This window comes from Saccopteryx bilineata, chromosome 1 (assembly GCF_036850765.1).
Source record: "Saccopteryx bilineata isolate mSacBil1 chromosome 1, mSacBil1_pri_phased_curated, whole genome shotgun sequence".
Classification (NCBI taxonomy): domain Eukaryota; kingdom Metazoa; phylum Chordata; class Mammalia; order Chiroptera; family Emballonuridae; genus Saccopteryx; species Saccopteryx bilineata.
Window position 1 is genome coordinate 56946092 of NC_089490.1, and position 21871 is coordinate 56967962.

A 21871-nucleotide genomic window follows, 5' to 3' on the forward strand; every position below is an offset into this window, starting at 1 on the left:
GATAAGGATACTACAAGAAAAAAAATACTACAGGAAAATATCTCTATTGTAGAAAGTCATCAAGAAGACATGAACCCCAGTTTGACCCACAAGCTGGAGCCAAGCAATGGGAGGCGCTTACCTCCTCCCTTGTGCTTTGGAGGGTGTGTTCCACTTGTCTTCCCCACTCCCAGAAGCTGCTTCCAGAATAGAGCCAAGGATAGAAATGTGGTTTTTGAGACTACTTGGACTGCGTATGACAGGACCCAGTTAAGGCCTCTACATAAATTTATAAGATTTGGTGGGCAGGTGCAGAAATTTACTCATCTTGCCGCTGCACAAAACAAGCCTCCTAAGTAAGTTTCCTTGCTGATCCAATTTACCACCTATTACTCTGGGGTGCTCTGCCTTTTTCTTCAGTCTCTTCCTGACCTCCTAGTATAGGAACTGGTTTCAGCTTTGACATGAGAAGGTCCCGAAGAGACTGCAATCCAACAACTGGTGAGCCAGACACAGACTGAAGAAATGGGCCTTGCTTGGAAAAGAGGCATCGGTGGGAGAAACCCTGAGCTGGCCATTGACCTCTATATGAGAAAGGATGGCTCATGTGTTAAATGCTTCTGGACTGCCACGTGATTATGGGGAGGTGCCAAAAGTGCTGGCTGCTTTGATGCACTTCTTTGGGGAACATCACATAGCACACTATGGCAAAAAAGAGAAACCAATAGTTGCTACAGTGGTCTGGCCTCTCCTGTGGGCAGTTCGGGTGGACATCCATACCCAGCTAGAGGCAGAAACTCAAGTTAGAGAGCTGGACCAAAAATGGAGGTTGAAGAAGGGCATGCAGCTGTTAACTGCTCTGTTCGTGTCTTTCGGCTGATAAGACAGGGCTAACATGATAAGGGAGAGGGGTTGGGGGGCTGGGTGATAAAGGGAAAAAAATTAAGAAGTGCAAATCTTCAGCTATGAAAACAGGCAGGGGGATGTAAAGTGGAAAAGTAGAACATAGGGGATATAGTCAGTAATATTGTGATAACTACGTGTGGTGCCGGGTGGGTACAGAGCTTACTGGGGGCTCACATTGTAAATTATATATATAAATATCTAGCCACTTATGTTGTACACCTGCACCTAATAATATTTATGTCAACCATGATTGAAAATAAAAAAATATTTAAAGAAAGCAAAAACAATAATGTAGAGACCTTAGTGGGCCATGTTGGTGAAGGCAGGAAGGCGAAAGGTGCTGTAGATTAAGGTCTGAGTGCTGTGACAAAGCCTGGCCGAGAGCTGAGTCCCTGGGAAAGCAGAAACAAAGGGGAGGATGCTATGGTGATTGACAAATTGATGGAGTGTCCCATACTGTCAGACACTTAATACAAAGAAAAATTCTAAATAGCAATTTTCCTAGAATGCTGATAATAGAGAAATATAACCTAAAAAACATCTAGGAGAAAACTTGAATACTTTCTGTCTCTGAAACTTGTAAATCTTATGCCTTTGAAATGTAAACACCACAGGAGCTAACCAAAACACTGCCCACAGAGACTAAAGGAAAAAAAGAGGCCTTTAAAAAATACAGACCGCTGTAGCCAAAATTGATTGGTACAAGAGCTAATATTTTTTTTTTTTTTACAAAACTACCAGGAAATAATAAAGATGAAAGAAAATGACTGTATGTGGAAAGTAGGATGTATGTTTCATGTAAAAGAAAGTATGAAAAAAGGAGATGCATTTTTATTGAGGGATAAGAAAATAGAGGTTTTTTTTTATAAGGATCAATATAAAGGACATAATTTTTTGTTGTTTTTCTTGGATATTTTTGGTAAAGAGTAAAAAAACTTAATTTGTCCTAAATTAAAATGATTGCTTCAAAATACAAAAGAAAGAGGGCAAAAGCTGAAAGGTATATGACAGTTGCAGAAGGTTCATGGAAAAGGAATCTTGAGTGAAGAATTGTATGTGGGGTCAAGCTGACTAAGAGTGGAATAGATAACTAAAGTCAATTGCTTCATTTTGTGAAAATTGTGAACTCTCACCAGATCCTTAATCATGGTCTTTTTAAAGTCTTTTGTCATTTTTGACACTATTATTTTATTCTGATGCCTTTGCAAAGTGTTCCTGTCAAGTACTTCATCTTCAAGGAGATCCATGGAAAGATTAACAAGTATAGGTTAGATAACTAAGATCAATTTCCCTTCATGTGTGAGGGACAATAATACACCTTTCAAGTGCTTCCCCAAGGCTACCTTCACAGCCCCACAATGTCATGAGACGGTAGCGCAAGCCCTGTCTCTGTTGCCCTTCCCCACCTTGGGAAAACAAGGCCCATTACGTTGATGACATAATGTTCACATGTGAAGACTTGCCTCTGCTGCAGGACACACTGCAGGCTTTGCTGGAATATCTGCCAGGGAAAAGATGAAGGATAAACCCACGGAAAAGTCAAGGCCCAGAGATAACAAATGCTGGTGAGGATGTGGAGAGAAGGAAACCCTGGTGCACTGTTGGTAGAAATGTAAATTGGGACACTCACTATGGAAACAGTATGGAATCCTTCAAAAAATTACAACTACAACTACCATGATAATCCAGCAATTCCATTTCTGGGTATATACTTGAAGAAGATGAAATCATTATTTTGAAGAGCTATCTACACACCTATGTTTATTGCAGCATTATACACAATAGCCAAATTGTGGAAACAACTTAAGTGTTCATTAACAGATCAGTGGATAAACGTAAATATATGAATATGTGTGTGACTATGTGTGTATGTGTATGTGTGTGTGTGTGTATTATTCAGCCATGAAAATGAAGGAAATCCTGCCATTTGGTACAACACGAATGGATCTTGAGGGTATTATGTGAAGTGAAATAAAGCAGACAGAGAAAGATCTGTACTCTATGGTGTCATATGTAGAATCTAAGAACATCAAACTCATAACAGTAGAATAGTGGTTACCAGAGGCTGAGGGATGGGGAAATGTGGAAATATTGGTCAAAAGATACAACCTTTCAACTATCAGATGAATAAGTTGAAATTAATGTATAGCTTGGTGACTAGAGTTAACAAGACTGTATTGTATATTTGAAGTTGCTATGAGAGTAGAGCTTTAATGTTCTTGCCATAACAGTAACAACAATGGTTATTATGTGAGGTAAAGGTGTGTTAACTAACCTTACTGTGGCAAACATTTTGCAATGTATCCATGTATTGAACCATTACATTGTACATCATAAACCTACACAGCATTATATAATGTTAATAAAGCCTGGGGGAAGGAGGGTTTGGAGTAAAAGGCACACTCAGGAAGGGGGGCCTGAAAATGTGATATCGCTTGAAGTCAGCTCTATGTGATGTCTGTGCATTAAGGCTCCACAGTAAAGCCTTCTGGATTTATGCAGTGTTGGAATCCCAAAAATGTTTGTGAAGTACAGACTATAGAACTCCTTCAGCTCAACCTTCTTAATTTACAGGTAAAGAAGTTGAGGCCCAGGGCATATTCTGGGTTCTTGGTTTTCTCCATGACTTCCCCACACTTCATTTCACTGGAAAACTTTTTTAGTTCAACATATAATCAGGGCCCATTATACTCCAGGCCCTGTGGTAGAGGGTGGCGATTCAAAGATGTGTATAAAACTTAGGATCTAACTGGGGAGACACAGCGCCTCAGAACTAATTATATTCTACCAGATAAATATAATTTATAGATTTAAATTATATGGTAAATGCATAAATAAAAATGCTAAGTGAAAAAAAAGCCAGGAAATAAAATAGTATATATATTCTGATCTCATTTTGTTAAAAAAAATATGTAAGAACTTGAGAAAATCAATAACCCAATAATGAGCCAAATGTTATGGGACATACTAAGACCTTATGTTACAAATACTTGCGCACTTATTTGCTCTCTCTGCCTTGAGGGGCGGATTGTCTTTGTGCTCATGGCTGTATCTCTGCATCTTGCCTCAGATCTGCCGGCCAGTAGTTCAGTAGATGCTGAAAAGTCCCCTTCCACCCGCAGTTCCTATCCCAAAGGAGCACCTCTCCTAACGAGAAGAGTAAAAGAATAAATGAGGTTAGAATTCAGATGGACTGGGGAGGATAAGGATCTGAAAGGATATTCGCCAAAAGTCAAAAACAGCCTACTACCCTACTGACAGATGGAAACCGACGAGCTCCCCCTGGAGGCGGTACAGGATGTTCACAGGGTGACGCTGGCTCGGCGAGCAGTCTCCGGTCCTGCGTTCCGGTGCGGGCACCTGCGGGCACCTTAGGTTACAGGTGACTTCTCACTTGGTGCTGGCATCAGTAGGACTTGCCCTGTGGGCTGTGCGTCCTGAGGAGCGAGGGGCAACATAGAGACTGGCTTGGGATGGGCCTGGGAAAACGCCCTGGTGCTGATGGCTGAGTATAAACAGTGAGCCGAGCGCTGAGCCCATGAAGGAGACTCCCAGTTCACAACTCTCTTGGGCACTCCCCGCCCCCAACACATGCACGCTTAGAGGATCTTCTCGAGGGAGTCAAGGGATGCATATCATCACAGGGTCAGATGTCTCCTGTGAACCCACTCCTAAGCTTTCCCCCTAATTTTTAACTAGCTCACTCAGAGGACAAATACAAGATGGGACGTTTCCCTGTCTGCCCCACACCTCCAAGTTAAGCCCCATTGGCCTGCGTCCCGGCTTTCTCTCCCTTCCTCCCTGCCTTCTTCCCTCCTCTCCGCTGGCCCACCTCCCTCCCCCTTCGCCTCCCCCACCCCCGCGTCATCACCCCCATTCCCCTCCCCTCTCCCCTCCGGAGCAGCTGGGCTCTGGCTCCTCCGCAGTCTGTGCCGCTCGCTCCTGGTCGGCGGCCTCGGCGCCCGCAGTCCTCTAGGCTCGGGGCAGCAGCGCCCCGCCCTCCCTCTCCGGCCAGGGTCAGCGCTGGTGACCGCCTCGGGGGCTCTTTGATTCCACCTGGGCAGCGCCCTGGGGACTGAATAAACTTCACAGGTAAGTATGGAGCCCCCCGCCACCCCCATCACCTCCCACCTCCTCACCTGGCGAGACCCTAGAATTTGGAAATTTCCCTGAGAAAGGCATAACCCATCCAAGGAGAGCGTCTTCGAAAGGTTCTAAAGATGGGGTCAAGCTTAGCACTTCAAGTCCTCAAAAGAAATGAAATTCTCCTGCAATAGGCAATTTTGTGCGCCGGCCTCTGCACAGTTTAATATTAACAGTAACACTGTTTGCATTGGAATATAAACGGAATTCTTTCTACTTAAGCAGAACCAGAGGGGACCCTCTTTATTTTTGTGATTATTAGCAGATGCCGTTGAGAAAGGTGTAAAACGCATTCTCAGAAACCTACTCTGGTTGAAAACCTCTTTGGCAGGGTTACAATGAAATCAATCAACCTCCTCTCTCTCTCTCTCTCTCTCTCTCTCTCTCTCTCTCTCTCTCTCTCTCATTAACTTGGCTGCACAGGGCAGCAAAAGCAGCAGTGGAAAACATTTTTAAAATGAGAAAGTGAAAAGAAATAGAAAAGTCTTGGATTTGCTATAAAATAGCAAAAAAAAAAAAAAAAGGAGGGAAGATAGATGAAACAATATTGGCAAAATATTGGTAATCATTGAAGCTGGCTGATGGGCACAGGGGGATGTACTTCTCTCTCTACTGTTAAAAATGCTTTTTACTTTACTTGTGTGTAATTTGGACATTTTCTACAATAAAAGTTTTTCAAAGTTGTAGAAATATTCTTGCCTGATTCCGCTGACCTTCTTACACTGTCATCAATTTGAAAAGAAGCTGCATGTCCTAAGTGTCCCTGCACCCCTTTATACAATCCTACTCACTTCTGAAATTCTCATTTTATTCCAAGTACATTTTTCTCTAGAGAGGATTATAAAAGTCATATTTTGCTGCTTGGAGAATTATGCTGAGAATCTGCTTTATAATTTGTAGAAAGAATGTTAAAATCCCAGCCAAATAAGACATCTAGGCTTGAACGTAGTGGCCAAGCATCATTTGGAATTTTATTTTTTTAAGGAAATATTAGAGGAGCTCCTTTAGTGTGAGAAGAGATTGAACTCTCTAAACTTTTCTTCCAGACAGCTCAGAAACTTGTAGGTTTTAAAGGATCTTTTTCAGGTTTTAAAATGTGAGACTGCTTAGCCTATGTGCTTGGCACATAGTATATGCTCATTATATGTTAACATAAACAATTGTTAATGTCACTTAACTTTCCCTATTGAGTAAATTATTTACTGTTCTCTGCCCAATGCTCAGGCAAGCGCATTGCAGTTTAACAGCAGGATCAGACTCAGAATTTGGAGGCTGAAGCTACCTCACTTAACACTGAGTTAACTTTGCAGATGAGAAATCTGAGAGATGAAATTGCAAAGTCAAATTAGTGCTACGAAAGTTATTTTATAACTCTGCTTAACTAAAAGTTTTTCATATGTGTTAAACTTGTCTGATAGTGAAAAACATTGTGATCATAAGTTGCTTTAAAGCCTGAAAACTAGCAAACCTAGTATATTTACAGACATTCTTTGCTTTCAAAGGTCAACTTGCAAGATATAAAAATAAGTCAAGAGCCATATGCTGTGCAGTTCCTATATCAGTGCGTGAGAAAGCCAGCAGACCATTCTCCTGGGGCTCCCTTACTGCCATTCACCCCAAATTTGGCATACACATAGCATATCTATTGCATAAATTAAAATGTACGTGTCCTGGAAAAATAGATAAAAAACAAAGGGAGGATTTTTTTTTATTGTGATGAGAAACAGAAGATGTGGGTTACTGTAAAATAATCAACTGTGTAACTTTACCATCTTCTTTTCCCTGAAACACTGCCAAACTCTTAAAGCAGACATTACTTTGTCTCCATTCCTGAAACTAAACTTGAAAAAAAGTTCTATGGTATGATATTTTGAATAGAAATTGGCACATTGTCAATGAACTTTCTTGTCATTTATTTTCAGCATAGGATCAGCAGAGAGCATATTCTTTAGGAATGGATGATAAAGTATCTGATAAACACATGTGAAATATTTGGCAGGTTGGAGATTTTTCCTTCATGTTGAAATGAATTGCAGCACATTTGGGGGACTATTCAGCAGTGCTGTAGGTCATAGTGGAAGCGCGCTGGCACTACAACAGTTTTTGAAAAACTACCTGCCAGAAAATTGTCTGGCTGTAGACAACATTATCAGCTCTCAGTTCATCAGGATGGGCTCTGTAGCATGTAGATGGGTTTTCTAAATGTGATAAATTCCATATGTGACAACCATTTTGTATATTGGCCAGTTAGACTTCTCCCCCTGCTGAATCCTACATGCTTTTAAAATAAATTCTATATCACAGCTCAGAGAATGTAAACAGTTTCAATGCGGGAGCTGAGATTTGCTATCACCAGGCTAACTTCGACATCTAGTGGTAGCAATATGGATAGCAGACAAGTTTCTACCCTGTAGCGCTAGGAATGGAAGCTTCTTGAGGACATTAATGAGTAAGTTACTAGGACATTAAAGCTGAATGAGACCTTAGAAATTTTCTAGTCTAACTCAACATCTAAGAATTACTACAGAGATTATTAGATATAGAAAGAGACTTTGAAATGATGCATAGTTTTCAGTATCCATTTGTTGAATAGACAAATTTTTCTTCCTTTTTCCCATTCTCATTTCTCTCGCAATACTGCTCCATGCCACAATGAAGTTTTATCATGATCTTCTTTGGTAGTTCTAAATTGCATGTCTGTATACCTTCTTTTAATGAAAATTTTTATTTATGTTTAAGCCTCCAAACCAAATGTTTTTTTTTTCCACTTTATGTCACTCCCTTCTACCTCTTTGTCTCTAGACATCCAGGGCAGACAGCTTAAGAAAAAAAAAAAACACACTAGATTTTTACCTTTGTTAGCATATTGCTTTTCTATTGCTGCTGTAAGAAATTACTGAAAACTTAGTGACTTAAAACAATACATTATCTTACAGTTCTGAAGGCCAGAAGTCTAGTATGGGTCAGTAGGGCATCATTTCTTCTGAAAGTTCAAAGAGAGAATCTGTTCTCTTACCTTTTTCAGGTTCTAGAGGCCATTTCTTGGCTTGTGACCCTGCATCACTCAGACCTCTGCCTCTATCCTCATAGCTCCTTCTCACTTTAGGCCTTCCGACCTTCTTAGAAGGCTCCCTGTAATTGCGTTGGGCTCACCTGGATAATCCAAGCTAATCTCATCTCAGAATCCTTAATCATATTTGCAAATCTCTTTTACCATATAAGGAACATAGTCCCAGGTTCTGAGAATTAGAATGTGGCTCCCTTTGGTAGCTAGTATTTTGTATAAAGCAGTGGTAGTCAACCTGGTCCCTACTTCCCACTAGTGGGCGTTCCAGCTTTCATGGTGGGCAGTTGTGGAGCAACCAAAGTATAAATAAAAAGATAGATTTAACTATAGTAAGTTGTTTTATAAAGATTTATTCTGCCAAACTAGCAAAAATCCAACATAAAGTACTGGGTAAGTAATTAGTATTATATGCTTTAACTTGCTGTAACTCTGCTTTATAAATTTTATAAAGTAAAGTTGCTTCCCTACTTTATAAATCACCATTACTGTGGAACTGGTGGGCGGTTAGAAAATTCTACTACTAACAGAGATACAAAAGTCGGTGGTAGGTATAAAAAGGTTAACTACCCCTGGTATAAACAATGAGGGACACAATGGTTAGAAATGTATGAAATCACTTGTGAATATCTACCTATGTTTGAACTCCCATTGTTTAGTATTAATAATAATAATTGCTGTCATTTATTGAATGTTTATTGTGCTCTGGGCATTGTGCTTAGATAGATCATATTAGTTCTCCACAAAAATACTTTAAAATCTTATCCCTATTAAACAAATGTGAAAAACAATGTTTGGAGAGACTAGGTAACCTTTGTAAAGTCACAGAGCTAAAAAGTAGTAAGTATACTTACAGTGATTTAACTCCAATGCCCACTGCCACCACAATGATGAAACACTCCTGTTCTACCCTGGCCGGTTGGCTCAGTGGTAGAGCGTTGGCCTGGCGTGCAAGGAGTCCAGGGTTCGATTCCCGGCCAGGGCACACAGGAGAAGCGCCCATCTGCTTCTCCACCCCTCCCCCTCTCCTTCCTCTCTGTCTCTCTCTTCCCCTCCCGCAGCGAGGCTCCATTGGAGCAAAGATGGCCCGGGAGCTGGGGATGGCTCCTCGGCCTCTGCCCCAGGCATTGGAGGGGCTCTGGTCGCAACAGAGTGACGCCCGGGAGGGGCAGAGCATCGCCCCCTGGTGGGCAGAGCGTCGCCCCCTGGTGAGCGTGCCAGGTGGATCCTGGTCGGGCGCATGCGGGAGTCTGTCTGACTGTCTCTCCCCGTTTCCAGCTTCGAAAAAAAAAAAAAAAAAAAAAAAGAAACACTCCTGTTCTTACTCTTCATATTTATTAGCGATACTAACAATATTATCTTCTCATGGCTGTAATTTCATACACTTTTTGACTTAAATGCTGCCACTGTCCAATGCTTTAGTCAGTAATTAACATTAGCGAGGGCCTAAACTGGGTCAGAATTGAACTTTATAAAATACTTATTCTCCTCTACATCTGCGCCCAATTTGTGAAAATGACTTCTAAAGTTTTTACAGGTGTTCTCCAAAACCTGACACGTTTAAACCTTGTTTACACTTGTTTAGTCTTTCCAGTAATGACCCCCCTATCCTGCTGTGGCCTTTTGCCTAAACCAGCAGTTCTGTCTGCAGGTATTTAGAATATCTGGGCCAGGTTACAATGTCTACCTGTTGTATGTCAACCTTTACCGAGCAGGTGGAGGGGGAAAGTGCAGTGGGAGAGGACTGGTGCGTGTTTTCACATTTAGGTATGTGTGTAATGTAGGCAGTGATGTTGAGGGGTGGGCAGGTGGTTGACATCTTAGATGGCTAAATAAACAACAGGCAAGTTGTAAAAACTGATTATGAAATCACTAGTGTGTCCTAACATATGCATTAAGGTAGAAGTTGGTGTTGGTCATATAGGGTCACTGGTCTGACTGAGCAGTCTCTGACCAACACCAGAACACTATACACATGAATTTGGACACCTACCTCACTATATATTACAAGAGACAGGTGAAAAGAAAGACCAGAGTAAGTGTGAATCTATCACCTGGGAAGGGAAAGCAATTCAGTGCAGATCCTTGATGTTAAGCCAGCAGCCTCATTTTTCATATATGAGAAAAACAATTTGTTTGAAATGTTTAACATAGTGAGCAATCATCAAATCTTTCATTAGTCCACCTGCCCTCCCTAAGCGAAAGTATAAATATATATAATTATGTCATGCCAGTAATATTCTATACACTCTAGATAGACTCCCTCTGAATGTTTGTTCTTTCACTATAAGTCACTCCCTCAGAATAATTTTTTTTTTTTTGTATTTTTCTGAAGCTGGAAACGGGGAGAGACAGTCAGACAGACTCCCGCATGCGCCCGACCGGGATCCACCCGGCACGCCTACCAGGGGCGATGCTCTGCCCACCAGGGGGCGATGCTCTGCCCCTCCGGGGCGTCGCTCTGCCACGGCCAGAGCCACTCTAGCACCTGGGGCAGAGGCCAAGGAGCCATCCCCAGCGCCCGGGCCATCTTTGCTCCAATGGAGCCTTGGCTGTGGGAGGGGAAGAGAGAGACAGAGAGGAAGGGGGGGGGGGTGGAGAAGCAAATGGGCGCTTCTCCTATGTGCCCTGGCCGGGAATCGAACCTGGGTCCCCCGCATGCCAGGCCGACGCTCTACCGCTGAGCCAACCGGCCAGGGCAGAATAATTATTTTGACATGGACCCTGCTTCTTTTTTAGGCTGAGGACCTGATTCTAGAATTCCTAATGTAGATTCAGGCTATAAATAAGCCACAGAAAATGCAATTCGAGTTTTCTGTGGTTGGGAAATGTTGAATCACATTTAAGTTTAATAGTACTGAGAAAAAGATATTACAAAGCCACAGATATTCATAGGAAGGACTAATTAGGAACAAACTCATTTGGAAAGTCTCTAAAGTGAAGCTGTCTTTGAATGAAGCAAAACAAAATACAACAAAGAAAAAAGGGAGTTTGAGGGTGTGCTGGATACCATCTCAAAACAAAGACATTTGACTGTGAAATTGATGTTTTAGAAAATTAAAAGTACTACAACTTTGGCTCATGTAATAAGTTGTTTTAAAGTGATGTTACTTCACCCAGGAAGGTAGAAAAATAATAATGATAAAAAAGCCTTTTATTGATGCTAACCATGTTTTTTTTTTATTTTTTTATTTTTTTTGTATTTTTCTGAAGCTGGAAACGGGGAGAGACAGTCAGACAGACTCCCGCATGCGCCCGACCGGGATCCACCCGGCACGCCCACCAGGGGCGACGCTCTGCCCACCAGGGGGTGATGCTCTGCCCCTCCGGGGCGTCGCTCTGCCATGACCAGAGCCACTCTAGCGCCTGGGGCAGAGGCCAAGGAGCCATCCCCAGCGCCCGGGCCATCTTTGCTCCAATGGAGCCTTGGCTGCAGGAGGGGAAGAGAGAGACAGAGAGGAAGGGGGGGTGGAGAAACAAATGGGTGCTTCTCCTATGTGCCCTGGCCGGGAATCGAACCCAGGTGCCCCGCACGCCAGGCTGACGCTCTACCGCTGAGCCAACCGGCCAGGGCCTGATGCTAACCATGTTTTGACCTCACTGGTAACCAGGCGTACCTCATATGCTTTGTAAGAGGTAGAGGAGACTTAAGCAGAATTTTCTCACTCCTTGGTCTGCACTTGTGACCACTACGCTGATACAGATACTCAGATATTCTAAATACTATCAGCAATCACATTTTTGAGACAGCATAAGCAAACAAACCAAAAAAAGGTGTAAGTCATCTTTTTTTTTCTTTTTCTTTTATTCAGTGAGAGAAGGGGAGGCAGAGAGACAGACTACTGCATGCACCCTGCCTGGATCCACCCAGCAAGCCCTCTAGGGGGCAATGCTCTGCTCATCTAGAGCTTTGTTCCATTGCTCAGCAACCAAGCTCTTCTTAGCACCTGAGGTGGAGGCCATGGAGCTATTCTAAGCACCTGGGGCCAACTCACTCCAATTGAGCCACAGCTGCAGGAGGGAAAGAGAGGGGGGGGGGAGAAGCAAAAGGGGGAGGGATGGAGAAGCAGATGGGCACTTCTCCTAAGTGCCCTGACCGGAATTGAAACTGGGACATCCACAGGCCAGGCTGATGCTCTACCACTGAGCCAACCGGCCAGGGCCGATAAGTTATCTTTTATAGATCAGGTACAAATGTAGAATAGTATTTGCTCTATCAGTACAAATTCATTTGCAGATCCTGATAGTATTGCTTCCTTCTTAATTCCCTTTTATTTGATTTACTTCTGTAGTCCAACCTGTAATTAACTGTGTGTACACTGACTCACAATGAAGAGTCATGACTGCAACCTCACATTCATTAACCAAAATTGGAATTTGAAGCCTCAAACCCAAGCCATTTTAAAAGGAAAAATTAAGGTCATAATTATAATGGAAGACTGGAAAAAAGAGGAGGATGAGGGAAGACAAGAGACATTAAATGTTTCAAAGTATTATAGCTGCCCCACCAATGGAATTGTATCTTTTTAAGTCAATGAGTTAGTGCTTTTTGGACAATGAGCATATGTAGATATATCCACTGAACCGTGGATTGCTCTATCAGTAAGAGCTGTCATTTGCATCACATTGACATTTTACCACAAGGCAAACTTAGATTTTCCCCAAAAAAGTGTCCATAAACATTTGTCCAATTTTAAATTACAGGCCAAATTAAATAGGCTAACTAAATATATGTCCTCTCATTACTGTGATTCTGAGGTCATATTACAAGGCTCTGCCCTTCCCATGCCCAAGGATAGATGTGGCATGGCTTTTATTTCTGTAGGCCTCACTTGAAGGGCACCAGACAGAGCTGGCAAGCTGTGCCACTGAGTGATCTGTGGCATTGTGTTGGACGCATCACAAACGAGCCTACTGAATTCGAATCTTTTCAGACATATTAAGTCACTTCTATAAAAGTAAGTTATGTTTTTATTTATTAAGTCACTGAACCATTTCGTATGAAGAGTTGCTAACATAGTAAAAGAGCAAAATTCAGAATAAATTTATTTTTTACATAAATTAGACACTGATATCATCTGCAATCTGGTTAAGCAATCATTCCTGCAAAGACTGCCTTCTGGGTTGTGACTTGAGTTACTACACCAGGGCCTTGGCTGCTGCCATGGTTCTCAAACTGCACTGAGCATCAGAATTGCCTGAGGCCTGGGTAAAACATGGTTAGCTGGGAACCTGCCCCCTCCTGGCAAGTTTTGGAGGGTAGGTGGTTGGGTCCTGAAATGACCTTTTCTCTTTTCCTTTTTTTTTTCTTAAGTGTGCAGTGAGGAGGCATAGTGACAGACTCCTGCATATGCCCCAACTGGTAGCCATCCAGCAAGCCCCCTATCCAGCAATGCTCTGCCCATCTGGGGCCATTGCTCTGTTGCTCGACAACCAATATATTTTAGCACCTGAGGTGAGGCCATGGAGCCATCCTCAGCAACTGGGGCCAACTTGTTCCAACTGAGCCATGGCTATGGGAGGGAAAGAAAGAGGGTAGAGGGGCAGGAGTGGAGAAGCGGGTGGTCACTTCTCCTGTGTTCCCTGACTGGGAATTGAACCTGGGACATCCATACACCAGGCCAAAGCTCTACCACTGAGCCAAATGGCCAGGGCCTGAAATGATCATTTTTAACAAGCTCCGAAGTGATGGTGACACTGCTTCTTCGGGTACTACAGAGTGGGCATCCTTTGCTATGACAGAGTTTATAGTTTGCCATACACCAGTAGAAAATTTTATTACCAAATCAATAACATTCTTTTGAGTTATTCATGTTTCATTTTGAGTCCAAAGACAGGACAAAAAACTATCTCAGCTCAAAGCAGGTGGGCAGGAGAAGTTTCTCCTTACTCACAAGAGGGTCAGCCCTTTTGTTTAGTTTATACCTTCAACTGATTGGAAGAGGCCCACCTACAGTAGGGAGGGAAAACTGCTTTACTCATTCTACCAATTCACAGGCCAATGTCATCCAGAGAAACCCTCACACACAGACCCAGGGCAGTTCAACCAAGTATCTGAGCACCCTGTGGCCTAGTCAAGTTGACATATAAAACTATTACACAGGGCTTTCTTAAAAGTCTGCCTACAGAATTACGGCATAGAGCACATGTTTTATTTAGTAAAGAGTAGGAGAATGTCTATATTTTTGGTTCATATTCTAGTTCAACAATTTGTATAGTAAAAGATGGTTTTGTCAGTTATTTTATATTTCTGTTCTGCCTTTCTAATCCCTAAGTAGCTAATAAACTACAAGGCTAAATTAAATCACAATGAAAAAAAAAAACAACAACAAACCCTAACTGAGGAAACAATACCACAGCACCATGATTGAGACATCCTCTATTTTGCCTAGGAGTGACCCTCCCATGTTTCTTACTCCACAGATCATTAGTATCAAATGTTAATATGGACAAAGATATTCTATGTATTCCTCAGTGAGGCTATTTGGCTGCGTTTCAGTATTTGATGTAATCATATATTAAGCATGTACACAATAGACAACTATTATCATAAAGGGCAAAAAGAAAAATTAATTTTTAAAACTTGATTGACATTTTGCTAAAAATCAGAGAGATAAAATATATTTCTCTTTTTAATCATCTATTTTGGTCCATTGTTAAGCTAAGAGGCAGCAAATAACTGATTTTAGCTTTATTTATTTATTTATTTATTTTAGGCAAAGACATAGATTTTTATCTTGGGAACTACTCAGTTAAGCATAGGATTTCAAGGTTTCAATAGTATTACTGAATTGTTAGCCTTTTTTCATGACAATTCAGTTAAATAAAATGGATGAAATATTCATTGTTGAAACTGCATAGAATATAACAAAAGAAAATACTAAGTGACCGAACACAATTATTACCAATATAATTACTGTTTTGTATAAAATCAAATTTGCCGTAGTAATGATTAGAAATTCTGTGGTATGAGTGTGGATTCTTTTCTAAAGTATATTCTTATTGATTTTTGGACAATATGCATTACTTCCCCAAGTAAAACAAGTTACAAGATACTTAACAATATAGCCTAATAATAACCAGAATCACCATTCCTCAGCGTTCAAGTGTGAACAGATTAAAAAAAAAATGGATATTGCAAAATTTCTTTGTAATCTTGCTGACGCCAAGTCATGGTAAAGATTATTATAAATTGGATATATTCAAGTGCATGGTGATTCAAATTAATTATGTCATATTTTGGTGAATATATTATGTTTGAACAATAAAGAGGTTATATAGTATATGTTTTGTTTTATCAAAGGGATGTTATTAGTTTGTTAATAGGATTGTGTACTTATATATGGCAAAATAAAGTCTGTTGTGTTAAGTGGTGCCCATATTCAGCTCTGCATCAGACACAAATTTTCATTTTCATGCCATTGCATAAGATCCTCTGACTATACGCTAGGTTGAGTAACATTCCTAACATTCTTCATTACTTTTTTATTCCACAGGGGGAAAAAAAGATGTTCAGAAAGCATTTGGAGTCAAAGTATTGTAGGAATACTGTAACCTTGAATTTGCCTCTGTTTTATACTAAGTGCAAATCATTTGGTAAACCTGGATATTTTAGCTATTAAAAATGACTTAGAACATAGCTTACAAATTTCACAATTGCTGTTCCAAAGAGTGCTACCCCCCCCCATAAAGCAACAACTGACAAACATCAATTCCACTACATAAACTGACATACCTGTGAGCCCAGAGAAACAGGAAAACATAGCAAGATGTAAACACTAGGAGAGGTAATATCTGATATATCAGTACTGGCAACTTCAAAAATATTTAACACAGAAGCACTGCTCTTAGATCATGAGACCCATAATGAAAGGGACCACATTTAATCGTGATCATGTTCCCCCAAGTGGCCAGTTCAGAATCGTAGCCTGTGTTCCATAAATTCTTGTAACTAAATTTAACATGCAGTAAAATCCCACTAGGGAGCATATTTGTATATTGCTTTGCTTAGATGGTAGTTCCAGGAACAACTTTGTTTAAAAAAAAAAAAGCAGGGTATATTTCTCTTACTTAGCATAAAATGGCCTCTGCATATTCTATTTTATTTTTTTATAATAAGGGATGCTGCTTGTAAAAATCAAAGCCATAGCAGATGAACCTGTTTATTTCAAAAACCCTTTCTGCTTTCAGAATAGTATCTGATGATTTCCTTTACATCATCAGTTAGCGTGGTCTGCAAACCATTGTTCAGGGTTCACTGTACCTAGTGGATGTTTTTTCAAACTCTGTGCAAGGCATTTGCACTCTAGAGATGAGAAATTTTATGATCCTTGCTTTTAAGGAGCCAAGTGCAGGGAGAGTGCAGGATGTCTGCTGCTATATTTACATCTAAGTCCTCCGGAAATAAGGTTGTAGGAGACCTAGCAAGGAAGGGAGTGTGGCTTAGGTCACAGAGGCACCCAGTTAGCTATCTCATCCTGCTCTCCCCAGGCGCTGGGCTGCCTGGGGAGGTAGAAGTGGAGAAGGCTGGTGGGGATGGGGCCAGGTGAGTTAGGGCTGGTGCAGGGAAGCTTGGGTGAAAAACAGCTTACTGATTTTGGCAAGTTGTATGAACCTACTTAGCAGGGTGTTTCATCACAGTAAAACCAATGTACAGTGAAAATAAAGACTCCTATTTGTGGAGAAGGTACATTTAAACCCCAAGGCCTAAGTGGCATGGATAAGTAACATTTAAAAAGAAAACATTGTAAAGCTTCTCTTTTCTTTTTTTTTTTTTCATTCTTAAGGACAAAAGGGAAGAACAAAATGGAAAATATACTATTTTGGTTGATATTTTTCACCCTTGGGTGGACCCTCATCAATGGATCAGAGATGGAACAGAATTTGATGTGGCATTTGAGGAAAGTACCCCGGGTTGTCAGTGAAAGAACTTTCCATCTCACTAGCCCCACCTTCGAGGCAGATGCTAAGATGGTGTTAAGGAAAGTGTGCGGCATTGAATGCCAGAAAGAACTCCCAGCTCCCAGCCTTTCTGACCTGGAAGATTCTCTTTCCTATGAGACTGTCGCTGAGAATGGCACCCGAACCTTGACCAGAGTGAAAGTTCAAGGTTTGGTCATTGAGCCAACTCAAAATATCAGCGCAAAAGGAGGGTCTGTTAGGAGAAGGAGACAGGTGTACGGCACAGACAGCAGGTTCAGCATCTTGGACAAAAGATTCTTGACTAATTTCCCTTTCAATACAGCTGTGAAACTCTCCACCGGCTGCAGTGGCGTTCTGGTCTCCCCCAGTCATGTTCTAACTGCTGCCCACTGTGTGCACGATGGGAGGGACTACATTAAAGGGAGTAAAAAGCTTAGGGTAGGGTTGTTGAAGATGAGGAATAAAGGAGTTGGCAAGAAGCGTAGGGGTTCTAAGAGGAGCAGGAGAGAAGCTAATGCTGGTGACCAAAGAGAGGGTAGCAAAGAGAATCTGAAGGGGAGGGCCACAGCTGGCAGAAGGAAGGGATCTGCCCGGGGTCAGAGGGCCACTGAGGGCAGGCCCTCCTTCCAGTGGACCCGGGTCAAGAATACCCACATTCCCAAAGGCTGGGCCACAGGAGGCAAGGGCGATGCGGCCCTGGACTATGACTACGCTCTTCTGGAGCTGAAGCGCGCTCACAAAAAGAAATACATGGAACTAGGAATCAGTCCAACCATCAAGAAGCTGCCGGGGGGGATGATCCACTTCTCAGGATTTGATCACGATAGAGCAGATCAGTTGGTCTACCGGTTTTGTAGCGTGTCCGATGAATCTAACGATCTCCTCTACCAATACTGCGATGCCGAGTCAGGCTCCACTGGTTCCGGGGTCTACCTGCGTCTCAAAGAGCCCAACAAAAAGAATTGGAAGCGCAAAATCATTGCAGTCTATTCAGGCCACCAGTGGGTGGATGTCCACGGTGTTCAAAAGGACTACAACGTGGCGGTGCGCATCACTCCCCTCAAGTACGCCCAGATTTGCCTCTGGATTCACGGAGATGGTGCCAACTGTACTTACGGATAACAGGAGCCTGAAACAGGTCACGGATGACATAAATGGCCAAGAAAACCAGTTCTCATTATTGTAGCAAGATCACATCACAGGTTATGACTGGACTTGAACCCTATTAATAGCATTTCAACATTTTTATAAATTTACTTTTTCAAAACTAGATTTCATATATTTAAAAATGTTTAGGTACAGATATTGAAACTAGATGGGCATTTCAATAATAAGTATATATTCTTCATTACATGGTGGTAAGTTTGGTTTGTGGAAAAAAACTTTGCTTCTTTCTGCTTTCTTAAAAATTAGACACTCTTTAAAAACTTCAAGCTAGTACTATAAATAATGTGATTTCTCAATGGACTTATTCTCAGGGTCCTACTCTAAGAAGAATCTAATAAAATGTCAGTTGCATATTAAATGTGAAATTGCATATACAGAGGTAGACAGTAGCATTTAAAATCAAGTTAGAGACTGAAATTTACAACAGTCAGTACTACTCGGAAATGGGCCATTCAGTCCATGCCCTCATTGTTTATATTTTTCCTGGGTCTGAGAAACTTTAGTCTTTGTTTTGCTTTGTTTTTGTTTTTAAGAATTACAAGCAATAGCTTTACGAGCAAAACTATCATTATTTTACTGCTTTGAAAAATTTCAACTGAGGTGTGTATTATTTAAAATGGGAGAAATACTTTGTCCTATGAAATAGATCTAGTTTTAAAATGGGGAAGCTGAGACTTTTAAAGATCTCACATTTTTTATTTAAACAGTGTTCAAACCACAGACTTTTCATGTAGGCAGAGGGAAGACAGTTCCAGTTATAAACGATCATGCATTAAAAGGCACATCATGTTACTCTATAGTCTCCTATGTATGAGGTGCTATATTTTCAGGACGAGCTGAAATATATTTTTCACACAAGAGCTTTTTTACTCCTTTGACAAAATTCAGCCTTCTTCATATGACCATAGGCATATTATTTTGGTGAATTCTCTGATTAGTAATTTTAAATTCCTTAAAATAAATAGAATTTACAGATAATTTTTAAAAGATGGTACCGATTATTTCTAGTAGGGACCAAGGCTGTACACTCACTGTCGTCATCATGGCAGCCTCAGCTGCCCTGGGGGGCACTTGACACATTTTTCTTCAATGAACAGATAGATATTAGCTGAATGGCTGCAAAGAGCATTAGTTCAGGCCCTTATTTGTAAAGGGTTTTAGTGATTTGTAGTTGAGTGAACCATAAAATTCAGGAATGGTAGACCTGGTATCTGGTATGCTCTTCCTGACGGTTGCTAGGGTACATTTTCTTCTGTCATGACACACGCCAAGTCACCGACTCTGCCACAGCTCAAACTTTTTTATTTGTTATTATTTTTATGATTTGTATGCAAAGGAATATTTGATCAGATTATGATAAAATGATTTTGTGTATGGTGTCCAAAATACCGAAATTCTATACAAGTATATGTTCTTTAATAATATGAATCAGTTAAAAATCATTCAATAAAAAATTTAAAAGGATATCGGTTATAACTCTTATTGTATCTGTATATATATATTTTATATGCAATTAATAAATTAACTGTCATTTACTTAAAAATTATTCTGTTTAATTCTACACACATTTCACTGAGTAGTATTTTATCACTGGTGCCAGTGGAATAGGGTTACTGACTCAAAAGTTTTGTTTAGCTCTTTTTTGGAAAATCATCTATACAATCATTGCAACTAAAGGTATTTCCAGGTGAATTTTGCACACTTATTGCAAATGCACACACACACAAAATTTCATCTTTAGAATCTTACAAAATAATTCTTGGGATTTGAGTAAATTCAGAGTAATGTAAAGTGTTTAGTGTCAATAATTTGGTGTTTAAGGTTAAATTCTGAATATATATAATTTCCTTAAAATCACTGTACTTTCCAAAAATATATTTAGCTCATTTTCTTTACAGAAGTTTGATTCTCTCATTCTCTTTTCTGAATTATGAATCTTATACGACCTATTTAGTTCCACTAACGTGTACTCTATTACTTAGAAAGTTTTACTTCATATACTTTTTCTGTTATGCTTAACAGATTTGAAATAGAAAATTAATTTGAATTCACCTAACTAAACAAATATACCCATACACAGAACACCTACTTGTGCAAAGGACTACACTGATTTACTGTTTTTGAGAAACTTATCAATGGTTGAACTGACATAACTATTTATAAAACAATTGAAATGTAAAATTGTGGGTTTTTTCTTTACCCAAATAACATATTTCATTTTATTTATGGTTTTGTTTTGCTGAAATGAATAAATGAATGGGCAGAATAAGACTCCCCCATTCTTAATAAGCTTCTTAAAATTTAAATGCCCACTAAAAAAAAAAAATTAAATGTATGTATGACCAAGACCAGAATTCTAGATAATTCATTACCTTTTATATCTATAAATCAAAGAATTCTTTGAAATTCTTATTTCATAAAGAATGTCAGTTTTAGAAGAGACCATAAAGATTACCTAGTTTATCTTTACATTTTAAATTCCCTCCACAGCATTTTCTTTAAGTGGTTGTCCAGTGATAAAAACCCTAAATATTGTTTAGTTATTAAAATAAATTCAGGAATATAACACTGTTTTAATTTAAACTGTTAGTTCAATTTGCTATAAACTATAAACATTATATTGCATTTTTCTTGATTTTATTCCCAATGTTGACCATTTCAATTATTCATAACTGTTTAGTCTTATACTGATAAATCAGGTATTTACTTTCCTCAAAAATGAATTGTGATCATAAATTAAGAACATTAAGAGACAAGGCAATTGAACCAAGCACTGGGTGTTATAAGGATGTGATTCTATAGCTATAAATAACATCATTATTCTTTAATATGGTTTTCTTATAACAATTATATTTTGGCTACTGATTTTAAAAGTATAAAAAATATTTGTATAAATACTACTTTTTATAATATCTCCAGTTAATTAACAGAAGAGTCTTTTAAATAAACTGTATTTTATAGCTAGAATTGCTCTTTCTTCAATAGTCAAATTAGAAAGTATAGAAATACTTAGGAGCTTTGGTCTAATTGATAGTGAAATCTTGTTCCCATCCGATGGGGTCACTGTGTAGGAGCCACAGTTTTTATCGATTTATCATTCACCAAATGGGAGTAAACACCCTCAAATGTTATCTTTTCTACTTATAAATAAAGTCTAGGGAGGAAATCCCATTTATTCCTTTCTGTAATTAATAACTGGCAGTTCCATCCAATTAGTGAAACTGTCTGGAACATAGTATGGTCAAAATAACTTGTGGTGCCTGACCTGTGGTGGCGCAGTGGATAAAGCGTCTACCTGGAAATGCTGAGGTCGCCGGTTCGAAACCCTGGGCTTGCCTGGTCAAGGCACATATGGGAGTTGATGCTTCCAGCTCCTCCCCCACTTCTCTCTCTCTGTCTCTCCTTTTTGTCTCTCCCTCTCCTCTCTAAAATGAATAAATTAAAAAAAAAAAGAATTCAAAATAACTTGTGGCCTCAATCTGGGCTAATTTGCTTCACCCACAGGTGAAGTGTCCTAATTTGTTTGGCTGCCATAACAAAATACCATTGATTGGTGGCTTAAACAGTAGAATTTGACTGACTCCTCACAGCTTTGAAAACTGGGGATTTCCGCAAGGTAGTTTGCTGAAGCCTCCTCTGTCAGTATAGGCAGCCACTATCTTGCAGTGTGCTCACATGTCCTCTTTGTTT

At 40.1% G+C, this 21871-nt stretch overlaps 1 protein-coding gene across 1 annotated transcript; it reads left to right on the plus strand.

Moving 5' to 3' along the window:
* Window positions 1–4830: 4830 nt before the first annotated feature.
* On the plus strand, window positions 4831–18340 carry PRSS35 (serine protease 35). Its single transcript, XM_066253011.1, has 2 exons — window positions 4831–4977; window positions 16879–18340. The coding sequence occupies exon 2, from the start codon at window positions 16898–16900 to the stop codon at window positions 18134–18136; it is 1239 nt and encodes a 412-aa protein (XP_066109108.1). The 5' UTR covers window positions 4831–4977; window positions 16879–16897; the 3' UTR covers window positions 18137–18340.
* The last annotated feature ends 3531 nt before the right edge of the window (window positions 18341–21871 follow it).

Coding starts and splice junctions, on each gene's coding strand:
- PRSS35 (XM_066253011.1), top strand. CDS start 16,898: ATGGAAAATATACTATTTTGGTTGATATTTTTCACCCTTGGGTGGACC.